At 41.4% G+C, this 13,027-nt stretch overlaps 3 protein-coding genes across 5 annotated transcripts; 2 read left to right on the forward strand and 1 right to left on the reverse strand.

The window, feature by feature from the left end:
* Positions 1-323: 323 nt before the first annotated feature.
* On the forward strand, positions 324-4,112 carry kbtbd12 (kelch repeat and BTB (POZ) domain containing 12). Of its 2 annotated transcripts, none has more exons than XM_040205067.2 (6): positions 324-699; positions 958-2,127; positions 2,209-2,479; positions 2,681-2,831; positions 2,987-3,184; positions 3,288-4,112. In XM_040205067.2, exons 2-6 carry the CDS (start codon positions 1,055-1,057, stop codon positions 3,455-3,457), a joined length of 1,863 nt encoding a protein of 620 aa, XP_040061001.2. In that variant the 5' UTR covers positions 324-699; positions 958-1,054; the 3' UTR covers positions 3,458-4,112. The 2 variants fall into 2 exon arrangements, with proteins under 2 accessions (XP_040061001.2, XP_040061002.2); XM_040205068.2 differs by having other exon boundaries at positions 332-699; positions 2,215-2,479.
* On the reverse strand, positions 4,109-7,419 carry ccdc36 (coiled-coil domain containing 36). Of its 2 annotated transcripts, none has more exons than XM_040205076.2 (8): positions 7,177-7,419; positions 6,895-6,950; positions 6,499-6,637; positions 6,036-6,166; positions 5,877-5,925; positions 5,698-5,782; positions 5,312-5,427; positions 4,109-5,208 (listed from the first exon to the last, which is right to left on the reverse strand). In XM_040205076.2, the coding sequence occupies exons 2-8, from the start codon at positions 6,945-6,947 to the stop codon at positions 4,468-4,470; spliced, it is 1,314 nt and encodes a 437-aa protein (XP_040061010.2). In that variant the 5' UTR covers positions 6,948-6,950; positions 7,177-7,419; the 3' UTR covers positions 4,109-4,467. The 2 variants fall into 2 exon arrangements, with proteins under 2 accessions (XP_040061010.2, XP_040061009.2); XM_040205075.2 differs by having other exon boundaries at positions 6,499-6,655; positions 7,177-7,416.
* A 773-nt stretch (positions 7,420-8,192) lies between these two features.
* c17h1orf159 (chromosome 17 C1orf159 homolog) lies at positions 8,193-12,876 on the forward strand. The gene is made up of 9 exons (XM_040205087.2): positions 8,193-8,462; positions 9,394-9,473; positions 9,561-9,645; positions 9,835-9,930; positions 10,023-10,079; positions 10,379-10,513; positions 10,718-10,743; positions 10,844-10,868; positions 11,190-12,876. Exons 2-9 carry the CDS (start codon positions 9,402-9,404, stop codon positions 11,270-11,272), a joined length of 579 nt encoding a protein of 192 aa, XP_040061021.1. The 5' UTR covers positions 8,193-8,462; positions 9,394-9,401; the 3' UTR covers positions 11,273-12,876.
* The last annotated feature ends 151 nt before the right edge of the window (positions 12,877-13,027 follow it).

Genomic DNA, 13,027 nt, shown 5'->3' on the forward strand with positions numbered 1-13,027 from the left:
AATGTCCCCTTAAGCTCAACATACATTGGACAAGTGAGTCACTTATGACAGCTACTTCTGAACGAGATAACATTTTTAAAAATTAACCTACTAGCGGTCAGTTAATATCTAACACAATGGTCGGAAGCCAGAAAGTAAAATATATAATTACATTTAGCATACAACCTTTATATTTTTTGGGTTCAGCAGTCTCAGGGATTTGGCTTATTCTTCTTGAATAAGCTTCAAACGTGATGACTGGTGCTGGGCCTTTAAGAGGGTGCTGTAATGAAATCTGAATCCGAGCTAGACGTAATGTTTCATTTCAGTCATTCCAGAGCCGCACGCACGTGACCGAGGCAAACAAAGTGGACCAGATTATTACTTTAATCGCACAGTGCAACGTAAAGCTAATGAGCCCAAAAAGGAATCTCAAAACGATTCACGATATTTGTCTCTATCAGGGCTTAAAAACAGTCTCTCCTGATAACTCAAACCCTTCTGACCTACTTGTCGTATGCCGTAACACTGTCTATTTTGGGGTGGCAGCTCAGAGGGCCACAGCAGTGGGGGGGAGGGGGGTTGCATATCTTTGTCTTTTGCAAGAGCTGAGACCCTCTCTAACTCCCCGGGCTGACACATTCGGTAACATCAACAACTCATGAAAACCTGGATATTCACCTTTCTTTTCAGACCAGGAGAGAGAAGCTGGGGACTATGGTGAGGATTTTACAAGTGAATGCTGTATGCCAAACTTATTCCAGTGTAATAGCCAAAGCTAATTAGATATTCTGCTTGGATGTGAGGTTCATAGAAATGTGCTTCCAGGTTTTTACCAAAGCTATTTATGTTTGTTTTTTTAACACTTCATTATTATTGTCTGGTTAAAATCTTTGAAAAATCATCTTCAGTATACCAAGATTACCAAATTAGCATTAATAAAGAGTTGCTCTGTTTGTGATTTATTTGTTTTTACAGAAACACCATCTTCCCCAGTTTTTCAGAGTGCATAAAACTTCCTGAGTATCTTCATAAAAATCATTGTTTCCAAAAAAAAACAAACAGTTGAGGCAAAATGGATCTTAAGACCAAACATGGGCTGGTGCTGCTCGACCAGCTGAGGAAGATGAGGGACGGTGAGCATCTGACAGATGTGGTGCTTGTTGCTGAGGGCATCAGCTTTCCATGTCATCGGGTGGTTCTGTCCTCTTTCAGCCCGTACTTCCGTGTGATGTTTACATGCGGCCTGCGTGAGTGCAACAACAGAGAGATAATCCTGCATGACACCCCTGCAGACAGCCTGGCCCTCCTCTTGAACTACATGTACTGCTCTGATCTTCCTCTCACTAACGCCAATGTACAGGGCATCTCCATTGCAGCGTTTCTCCTGCAGATGGACGACGTCTTCACTCGCTGCCAGCTGCACATGACTGACAACATGGACGCCTCCAACTGCCTTGGCGTGTATTACTTTGCACGCGACCTCGGCTCGGAGGAATTGGCGGACCATGCCCAGCGCTTCCTGCGGCAGAACTTTGTTCAGGTCTGCCAAAATGAGGAGGTCCTGGAGTTGGAGGCCCATCAGCTGGGAAAGCTCCTGGCCTCTGATGACCTTAATGTTTCACAAGAAGAAACAATCCTGGATGTTGTCCTACGCTGGGTCAAGCACAGTCCTCTGATGGACGGAGAGGTCCGTTTTCTGCACCTTCCAGAGCTGCTGAGGAAGGTCCGTCTGCCGCTGATAAAGGCTGACGTTTTGAGAGAGGCAATGAAGAGAAACACAGCCCTGCTGGCAGATGCGGAATGTCTAGAGATTCTCAACCAAGCCTTGGAGGCCACAGCGATGCATCCCTCCGCCGCACCGCGCAGACTAAAGCTGCGGTACGGCATGGAGACCACGGATCTGCTGCTCTGTGTTGGAAACGACGGCGGCGGGATCAGGTCAAGATACGGCAACTACACCGAGCGCAGCTTTTGCTACGCCCCGTTCACGGGCCGGATCTACTACATCACCTCACCTCGCTACGCAGAGGCTCTGGGGTATGTGTGCGCTGGAGTTGTAACAGAAAGAAATGACATTATAGTGGCAGGAGAGGTGGGGCAACGAAGAATGGCCCGACCGAAGGACGCGAACGTTGAGATCTACAGGTAAGATATAAGGTGGCACACTTGATAAACTATGTATTTGTCCGCACAGCGATGGCACTCATTGGTATCTTGGGTTGCCAGGTACAGAGTAGAGGCCCAAGGAAGCTGGGAGTGCCTGACGTCGGCTGAATATCGTGATTCATACGCTCTGGGGTCACTTGGGGATACTTTGTACCTGCTGGGCGGGCAGATGAAGCTGAAGAACCAGTTTCTCATCACTAACTGTGTGGAGCGGTGGTCTCTGCAAGGAGGACCCTGGCGGAGTGCGGCACCGCTGCCGATACCTTTGGCCTATCACAGCGTGGTCAAGATGAAAGATTGCCTTTATGTTATGGGTGGTAGAACCCCACAGGTGATGTCAAAACGTACGCTACCAGTCAAGGGTTTGGACACACTTTCTCCTTGAATTGAACGAGAAAATGTAGGCAAACGTTTGACCGGTAATGTATTTATATGTGTTAACTTAAGAAATTACTTTTTTTACACATAATTGCAGTGGTCAGTGTGTGTATGCGCCGCTTTGTGACACCGTCTCCCCCCTTCAACCATCCAGTCTTACCGGATGGATGATGAGCCCGACCGCCTCAGTAACCGCCTCCTGGAGTATGACCCCAACACAAATAAGTGGAAAGAGCTGAGCCCAATGAAGTACTCAAAGTACCGCTGCAGTGCTGTCGTACTCAATGGCGAAATTTTTGTGATGGGTAATATTATTTTTTTATGCATTCATTTTGATGATCCTGCTGCTGAATTGAGCCATGTTGATTCCTGTCACTAGTTGTTTTAAAAAGGAATTCATATGTATTAATACGTTAAGTATTGTATATTTTATATACATGTGTATATATACACTTTGCAGGGGGTATTGGGTGCGAGGGTGTGGATTGCGGACAATCACGCCGCTGCCTCGATGCTGTAGAGATCTACAACCCAGATGGAGATAATTGGAGGGACGGACCTCCTCTGCCATCTGCACAGCTCTCACTCCGCACCAACGCCTCAAATGCCGGAGTGGTGGGAGGCAAGATCTACGTGTGCGGATACTACAAAGGAGCAGGTAATGAATGAAGGGTTGTCTCCAATCAAATGAGACTAAACGATGAGTCCAAGGGACTAAAATGGCCCATTCTGTTATTTTATTTTTTTCCACCTATCTTCAGATCGTCACGATGACATAACGAAGGAGATTTTGGAGCTGGATCCATTGGAGAACCGGTGGACTGTGGTGGCTCGACACGCTCTGATGCATGACAACTATGACGTCTGTTTAGTGGCAAGTCTGAACCCAAGGGGACTTCTGTCCCCAAGTGCAGATCTGGTTAAACAGTGACACCCCTGTCAGATCAAGTCAAAGTGCGTGCAAGATAATTAGCAAAGGAAATTAATTATCAATGAAGTTGGCTGGCTCAAAGGCACTTTTTTTCTTTGAGCAAACGTTTTCACGGCCCTCCGTTAAAGAGGATGCGTGGATAGCAATTTGCACGTCGCTATGGGTGATTCTGATGCGAGTGAGAAGAGAAAGATCATTAGGAATCACAGCATTTGCTATTTTTAATCTTAAATATCTGCGGTGATTGATTGTGGGAATTCTGTGACCGTGTGGCACGAAGCATTATCGGCCACAAAATTAAATTTCTTTTGACATTAACTAGACATTAGACCAGTTAGAAATAGAGCTACAATTTGTTGATTGCTTAAAAGAATTGGCATCAATGTTTACGTCGAGCAAACAATGTGTTGAGCTCTTCAAAACAAACACACTGAAAACTTTACAGTGGTCAAACAAAAATGAGAGGGATTTGTTGACATTTCTTTTACTAAAAAACCTCAATTATGTGGACAGTATATGCTGGCAAAGTATGATTAATCTACTATAGGGTAAAAACTTAAAAATCGTTACAATGAATAAAACATTTTATAAGTCAAATGCTGTTTTTGTGGAATATAAAATGTTTTCTGCCAATAAAAATGCACCTTAATATTTATGGAGCATGGGTGTTTATTTGAAAACAAGCAAAACAAAAAAATTAAATTGTAGGAGTACAGAATAAATATATAAAATCTAAACAGTAAACAATGTTTTTCTTTTTACATTACCTCAATAACTTGTGTATAAATATATTATTGTATGCGAAGGTCAACGTTAGTCAATGAACTGAACACTACAACCAAAATAGGCCATAAGCCATCGTTAAAAATCACAAATACCTCAATAACTTGAATATAAATATATTAATGTTATTCATCAAAGAGCGGAGTAACGCAAGAACCAAAATAAAAATAAAAGCTTTCTGGCTTTTACTCCAAACTTACAGATGGGTCACTGTTGATTCCTTTACTCTAAAGGCCTAAATCAAAATCAAAATCGAACAACTGCCAGAGGCCTTCCGGCGTCTCTGGGATCCTTCTCTTGGACTCCGATGAGAGCTTCTCCAAAATTGGTTCGAAACCTGCGGTGCACTCGGGGCTGTTGCTTTCCTGAGACCAGCAGCTGAGCGGGGTTATGAAACACCCCGTCGCTATGGATTCCATCTCCGCGTTTGGCATTTGGAGACAGTCTGGGTTGTCACTCTCTGCGCTGGTTACCGCGTTCGGATGCTGACACTCATCGAGAATTGTTGAAACATTTTGTTGTCGGTCGCAGCTCTTGAGAGGGTTGCGGTTTTCCTTCGTATCAGTGCACCTACTCCTTTGTGAGGGCACCAACGGCGTCTTTTTGCGTTTGTTATGGCTCCGAAGAGAGGATTTCCTTTTGGCTGTGCATCTGGGAGGCTGAGGGGGAACTTCTGCCGTATTGTGTTCTGTGTTGTGTGACTTTTGTCTAAAGTGCGTTCCTTGAAGCTTGTTGTCTTGCAGGATGGTGGAGAACTGCTGCTGCAGCAGCTCTGGTGACGTCTGGATGGCATTGTCCGTCACTCTCTTGGGGCCGCATTTTGCTGAGTGCTCTGAGACTAATGTGCTGAGCAGCTTCAGAGCCTGTTCAAGCATGTTTCGTTCTCTCTCGTGCTCATCTCTCAGAGTCTCAAGACTATTCTTCAAGCTTTGCAAATTGGAACCAAGTTCTGCTGTGGTCTCCGAACTCTAAAATGATCAAAAAAATATACAAGTTTTGCATGTAACTAATCAAACCACCAAAATCGACTGGAACTAAAGCAATCCTTTCCAATTGATACATACTATTCACCTTTTGCGTAGTCTCCTCCACTCCAGTTATCCTCTCTTTTTGAGAGTTCACCGTAGTCAATAAAGTCTCAAACTGCAGGGAAATATCACCCTGAAGACTGCTCAAATGATTTTGCACTGGGATGGATGAAAAAGTAGAAAAGTGCTTATATAACAAATATAGAGTCATGGTTAACATTTTTTTTTTAAAGTATGGAACTGTGTAAAATGTCCAAATTAAAAGGAAATGATGGGTATGCAATGCTCAATAATTGTGACAACAGCATCCTCTACAGGCAATAATAAATGTTTGCTCATGGCAATTTGTTCCTTAATTATCTAGATCTTCAGAGGGTAAAGTTCAATCATTCAAACTAAAAACACATTTGACCAGATTAAAAGACTTACATGTTGAGACGAAGTTGTCAAATTTTGTAAGCACCGGTTGACACACAGCAGTGTTTCTCTCTGTGCTAACAAGTAGCTGTTGGATCTGGAAAACACAGCAGTATTTTCATGAAACTACAATAAATCATTATCAATCATTTGTAATCCAAAAAGCAACAGAATGGATGCTTATCACTTACATTGTTGAGTGTTTCTCGAAAATTATTACGCTCTTTGGCAAACACTTCCCTGTTAAAAGCAAAGGACAGATATAAAAACGTCAGAGTGATTAGCCCTACTTTTTCTTTTAAGTAATGCACACGTATAAATTCAAAGTCAGGAGAATATTTAAGCCGAACCCATCCGTTTTTTCTTTCGCCCGTCTCTTCTCGTCTTCAAATTGATCCAGTATTCCAAAAGCTTTGGACTTAAATTCTCCAAACAGGAGAGGTTTAGTGGGATAATTGCTGGAAAACTTTGAGTCACTTCCCTAAATTAAAAAATAATATTGTACGGAGTTGTTGATTAGACAGAACCAGTATTCACATAATCTGAGAGATAAACAAAACGACAATCAGTTTTTCATATTATGGTTAGTGTTATCCCCCAAAACATGTAGGCACAGAACCAAATCCACTGCAATCAATCATCAGGCCCTTTGATGTGGACTAAAGTCTCACAATAATGTGGAATACACTTGAATGTCACTATGTATGACGTGCCTAAAAATAACACGCTTTCCATAGATATGCACCATAGATAATCCATGGATGCACTCACAGACGTTGCATCAAATGGTAAAATAAAGTTGATAAAGCTCACCTCTTGTGAACTTTGTTGGGAGGTCCTGGATGACAAACTCATATCTTGAGACAGGCCTTGAGAGTTTTCCGGCCAAAACTGGGATCCGAAGAGAAACTGGGAGTCTGTGAAGCTGGAGTGGCCGCTGTTTGCCACGTTTCTGTGGAGAGTTTTATCGCTGCAAGGTGTGAAGAGTAAGCGAGGCAAAACATAACAGGTGTGTGTGGAAATCTGGTAAACACATCGATTCGGACGTAAAACGTTGTACTACATATGTGGGGCGATTTTCAGAGCGCTGTGGATCGCAGCTCAATTTAAAAATGATGCACTTTAAAAGTTAAATTAATGACGTTAGCTAATGCTAAGTGTCATTGCAAAGTAGCACATTCAAGCTAACGAACGCTAACGGTAGTTTACCTGCTTCCGGTTGGGATGCCCAGCATCTCCTTAATGTTCCTCGAATGATTCATCGCCTGTTCGTAAAAACAACGAGTTAGTAGTAATTGTAGCAGGCAATACCGTCGGGCATCGTTCATTCACCAACGGGCAGAAATGTCAGCGTCGTTGGAGCCAACGTTAAACTAGCGTTAGCGTTACTTAACATTAGATTGTAGCTAATCACTTCTCTCGCTGACTTAAAATAACATGGAGTCAATTAAAAGCTACGATAAACTGCTGAGCTAGAACATATCCATATACCGTATTCGTCGGAAGTCTTGCGTTGATGGGGGTCTTTGATTCAATAGCGTTGCACGGCGTGGACTAAACAGGCAGAAACCTCGCGAGGATTTGAATCTCCCGCCGTGTGACCGTCCAGTTCCACGCGAGGCCCGCCGGCTTCACTTGAGGTCTAAAGTCATTTAGTTATTTAGTCAGTCAGTCAATCGTTTAGTTGATTAGCTAGTTACCCAGTAACAGTTTTGTAACAGTATTGTTCACATCGTAGAAAATTGTCCTTTGGTTTATTACATTGTGGTAAAAACAATACAGGATCACTGATGAAATAGAACAATAATAAAAAGGAGGATTATTCATTAAGTGTAGGTTTTAATGCTGGATAATTCATCTGGTACTACAGAAGACTATATGCCCCTTAAAAGCATGACACTCTTTACTCTGGTTAACTGTGTGTATTGGACATCAACTAAGCCAGGACCCATAGTTGTTTTTGATTATATTATAATACAATTAAAACACATGTAGCATCATGCATAGTAATGCTGGCTGCAATTCGATTTGACTGGCAGCTTGACAAAAGGTTAAATACACAATGCACATATGTTTCAGGGAGGGTGTCAGGGGGGCCCAATAGCTACAACACATTTTTCCTTGGGCATTGTAACGGCCAATATAATTAAAGGTTTGCTGAATTCCATTGAGGTGCAGTGACAATAACCACATAGACGAACTGCCCACACAATGGATTCATAATTATTATAAATTCCAACGGCATCTTTTCTTGCTTTTAATGTTTTAATGTTTTATTATTTATCATATAAGAGGTTTCCTACTTTGTTACTGTAGTGAACCTTTCTTGAAATATGTTTGATAATGACAATAATAAATATATTTATCAGGAATCAGGAAACATTTATTACCAAAATATGTCAAACATACAGGGAATTTTTCTTAAGTTATAATAGCAGCAGTAGTTATTATCGTATATTTAAATACTATTTTATCTTTGTATATATTTAATATGTGTTACTAAGCAGAAAGTAGGCCAAAATTGATGAAACAGGAACACATCCGAGGCTTTTCTTTTGAAAAGTTGTACCCGGAAGTGTCCACGCTAAATGATTTGAATGCAGGTAGCTATGAGCCACGCACCGTATCGCATTCTGTGGCTGAACTACGGAGGCGTGTTGATAACAAATAGGCCAAAATTATAGGTGACTTTCCTGTTAAAACCTCCGCAGCGGAACCCGACCCGACGTGGGTTTAACCGCGGAGTTTGGTCTGGCCAAAGCCTGGTGCCCCGGCGGGTGAGTTAACTTTTTTTGTGACGAGCAGCTGCTCAAGTCTGCGATTGTTAATGTACCCAATATTGTTAAACGGGTTTAAAGAACAGAGCACACCTGCCTCTATAACGCTTACATCATTATTTAAACGGCTTTGACTGCCGACACAAACGCGTCTCGACTTCCCCCCCCCCCCCCCCCCGGTGACAGGTGCTAGCTCGCCGAACACCTCGGTCGCATAGAGGCGTTCGGCGAGCTAACGTCAACGTCAGCGCTCCTCCATATCGAAGAGGCCTCGCATTAACACAGTAAACATGCAACGCTCTGGATCTCAGTGCTGGTTTGCTTCGTACGTGAGTGAAAAGGACTCATTGTTCACGGGGACGTCGCCCCTCTATAGCTGTGCGGCGCGCGCCAGGCAGGTGTCGGCACGGTGCCGTCGAGGAGCGCGAGCGAGCGCTGTTGCCACGAGTCGCGACAGTTCAGCTGCCGCAAATCGATTTAAGAAAAGGAGTTGAGAGGAACATGAGCCGTTTCATGCTAAAAATGCCTACATTTCTCAAAACGAGTCCAATAAAAACGACGAATCTGAGTGGAACACGTATCTCTTGATATTATATAACACGTGTATGCAATCATATTAATAATGGAGTAGCCTGTATAAAAAGTCTTTAGTAATATCATGTTATACTGACATTACCGCCACTGTTTTACTTTGAGGAGACTAGAACTGGAATTATTTTACCCCCGCGTTAAACATTAAGAATGACAGCAACCGTTTTACACCTTCTCTATTCTTCCACTAAATGTTTTTCCTGTTTTGGTTGAGTATCAGGAGTATGCTAAGTGATCATGCTGTATGTTAAAATCACATGTGCTCCCTATGTTTAACCTACAATTTGCCTCGTCAGTGTCATCGACGTGTATCTAACTCTAGCCTTTCTTTCTGTTGAAGGGTTGAATATGGCTCTGTCATTCCTTTTTGTCTTTGCTGCAACTGTGATTCTTATCAGACCTGAGACACCTGTAACTAAGGTAAAATGTTACTGAGCGAAATAGCCAACGTGTGCTTTGTTTGTGATACTCTCATTTGTTTATCGCTGAATGATGTTTCGTCTGTAGGCTTTACATCAGAACTCCCTTGAGTGTTGTGGCGAGAAACCGAGCGCGAACAGCTCATGTTCCAATGACAGCCACTGTGAACCAGGTAATGTGGATGATTCCTATTAGCTCTGATTTGAATTCAAAGAATATGTAAAAAGATTATTCATTGCAGTGTTTACTTCTTTCCTTGAATAGAATGTAAAATACAGTGTGCACTTAATAATTTGTTTGTATCCGAGTGTCTGAAGAAAAAAATGTGAAATATGTTCTTGTTTTGATTCGATTCCATAAGGATGCTTTCTGCGTTTCCTTGAGAACAGCAACAGTGTTTGCATATTTTGTAATGCAACAGCTGTGGATTTGGAGAACAGAACAGTCTGCACCTACAGTAAGGACAGAACTCTGTTGTTTTAATTAAACAAAAACCTCAATCTTACTATTTTTTAGTTTTTAAATTATCCCCCTTTGTGTTCACCCCAGACTATACAGTGGAGAGGAGAAACCTCACAACCGTAACTACCGTCACTCCTAAAATTGGTAAGCTATCAAATCCAGTCGCTTGTAACTGATTTACACATTTTATTACCAATAGAATTTCTTCTCTCTTGGCTTTAATGTTTCTATGAGTTTCAATTATTAGAAAATTATTTTTGAGCTAATGTGTATGAAATATCAATCAAACAACTTTAAAGGCTAATCAGTCATTAGTTTGAAATTTAAAGTTCAATAATATAGCATTACCCCTTTCCATGGGTAAAACTCTTTGTATGATGGCTGGTGAGATAATCGGCACATTTGTCACCACTGCCTGTCTGTTGTGCGATGTTTCTGAGCAGGCGGGCCAGGTGTGGCTGCTTCTCTACTTCTTGGAACTCTGTTGATCAGCCTGTTCCTGATCCTCTCTGTTGCCTCCTTTTTCTACATCAAACGCTCCAACCGACTCCCGAGCATTTTTTACCGCCGCAACAAGGGTGAGCGCTTCAAAGCTGTGACACACTATAATTATACAAGCAGGGTTTCATCGACGGACCACACCCAGCAAATCCTTTTGTAATATAGCTTGGGAGTACAAAGAGAGCATGGAAACACAATATCAGTGCTCTGCCTTAGTGATTCATAACGAATCTTCAGTCAAATAAATCCAAATGTAACAATAATATTTTGTGCATTTGCAGCCTTCATATTCCAACCAAGTGAGACTGTAAGTTAATTGCACTTTTTAGAAAACTTCAGCAAACACATTCTTTGTGTGTGTGTCTCAAATGAATGGTTCTAATTTATATTTTTGTTTTCCCTGCTAGGCTGTCATGATCCCCTCCTCGACAGGTAAGTCGATTTCTCGATCTTATCCGTAGATTACCTGTTTTGAAATGTGACTCTCCCTTTGCTGAACCGGTTGTAAGATTTGGTAATGCAAAGCAGTCAAAACATCACATAAAAGAATTGGTCAACATTGGTAAGAAGTGTTACATATTTGAGGCCTGTTGTAGAAATGGCCGGCCTCTATTCACAAAAATAGGTGCATACGAACAGAAAACATGCTAACTGTTAGCTCAAACATGCTACGTAGTGCGATTCCAGTGCATGTCTCTTCTTGATCTTCCTTTGCAGATTATATGTTTTCTTTTTTTTCTTCCTTTTTTGAAGTGCGGAAGCCTAGATATGTCAGAAGGGAGCGGCCCATTGCAACACTAAATAGTGCCACCGTACCCACTACATCCACCACCTAGGTCCATAATGTGTAGGAGGAGGAGGAAGAGGAGGAGGAGGGCCGGTGCAGAGAGAACGCTCAGGAAAGCTGTTTTTGATTTGTCACGTGAAGGTCTGTTTCAGTGAATGCCATATTTAACTGTAGCTGCTTTGGCTGCACTGTTGTCACGAGGGCTGTTTCTTTTTCTCTAATTAACAAGCCGAGTGTTATATTGTAGTTTCCACCTGTCAGTCGTCACATTCACTGATTAACTGAATCCGAATTTTATGCCTTTGGACTGAGGCTATCACCACCCCACCTCCCTTCTTCCCCCTCTGCCCCTTTCCAGTCTTAATGATAAGCTTAGCTAAAGCCATGTTTTTTACAGATCTGAGAGTGCTAATTATCTTATTTATTTTGCTGCAGAAAAATGTAAAAGCAGCATATTTCTTACTATTCCTTTTAATGCAAACATTAATAGTGACTGTGCTCAAGGTGGGGAGCGGTGATCTGTTTGGGGGGGACAAAGTGACGGCCCTGTGACATTTGATGGAGGCTTGTTTTTTCTAAATAGGATGATATTTAGATGCGTGATATTTATTTACATTTTGTATCCGTGCATTGAGCTTTACTGAATACAGTCAGACCAACAGAATAAATTATGTGTCGTATAGTAGAGTTGCTCTGATGGGCTGGGATAATTTGGGGAGAGTGCTTTGGGTGCTTTATGTATGATTGTTTGATTTCTTTTTGTTTTTAACTGTGGCATTTGCATTGTTTGCTCGCCTAACCAAGGTAAATGTATTACACAAATCATGCATCGCAGCTGCATAAATCATGAATCTACAGCTGACGTAGTCAGACATGAAAGAGGTGACTGTCTTCTCAACAGAAAAATCATTGTTTTCATAGGAAGGTCTCGGGCTGGACAAAACTTTTTTTTAAATACCAATTTATCTCCTTAAAGTCCAATAGATTTTTCTCTAATGAATGAATGCTTGTGCACTTTATTTGTCAGAGGTCATCAGCTAATGGTGGACCCCGTTTTTATTTTCAAACGACGAAGTGTGATTGATATTTTTGTGTTGTTGTATAGATGGCATTGTTGTTGCACTGAAATTGTCTTGACTACTATTAACCTTTGCCAAATGTCTGAAGAAATATTTTACTGCGTGCAATTACTGTGATTACGGTGCCATTTTGAGCTTTAAAAGCAGCTAGGAAACTTTTAGTCATGATGTGGTGAGTAAGTGGGGTATTTGAATTATATCCAGTGGCCTTTATATTTACTGTAAACAACTTTTAAATAAGTGTCCAAGTTGAATTTGTTGCGTGCTATTTAATTTTCATGTAGTTTTATACTTTGACAACAATGAGGCTGTAAAGTAATTTCCTCATTCTGTATGTGTAAAACAACATGAAGTGAACAAGATAAAAAGCCAGCCATCATTCCATAAAAAGTCCTTTTTGCATAATGTGTTTGCTGTTGTACAAACAGCCATACGCTGAAGACATGTACATATTCTTTTTTCTTTTTTTTTTTATAAATGATGTATTGTTTTTGTAACTAATGCACATATTCTAGTTTTAATGCCATGAAGATGTATGTAATGTTTGGAGAAATAAAGCACCTTTCCATTACCATTTATTTCTCCTTGTGCAGTCATATGACCTCTACTACCAGCTACTGCTACTTAGCTGCTTCTCAGCTGAAATTTTAATTTTGCTCAAAGAAACTGAAGAATTTAATGTGTGTGTTCACACTGGCTGTCTCAAATGACCTTGAATAGAGGTT

Source organism: Gasterosteus aculeatus, chromosome 17 (assembly GCF_964276395.1).
Source record: "Gasterosteus aculeatus chromosome 17, fGasAcu3.hap1.1, whole genome shotgun sequence".
NCBI lineage: Eukaryota > Metazoa > Chordata > Actinopteri > Perciformes > Gasterosteidae > Gasterosteus > Gasterosteus aculeatus.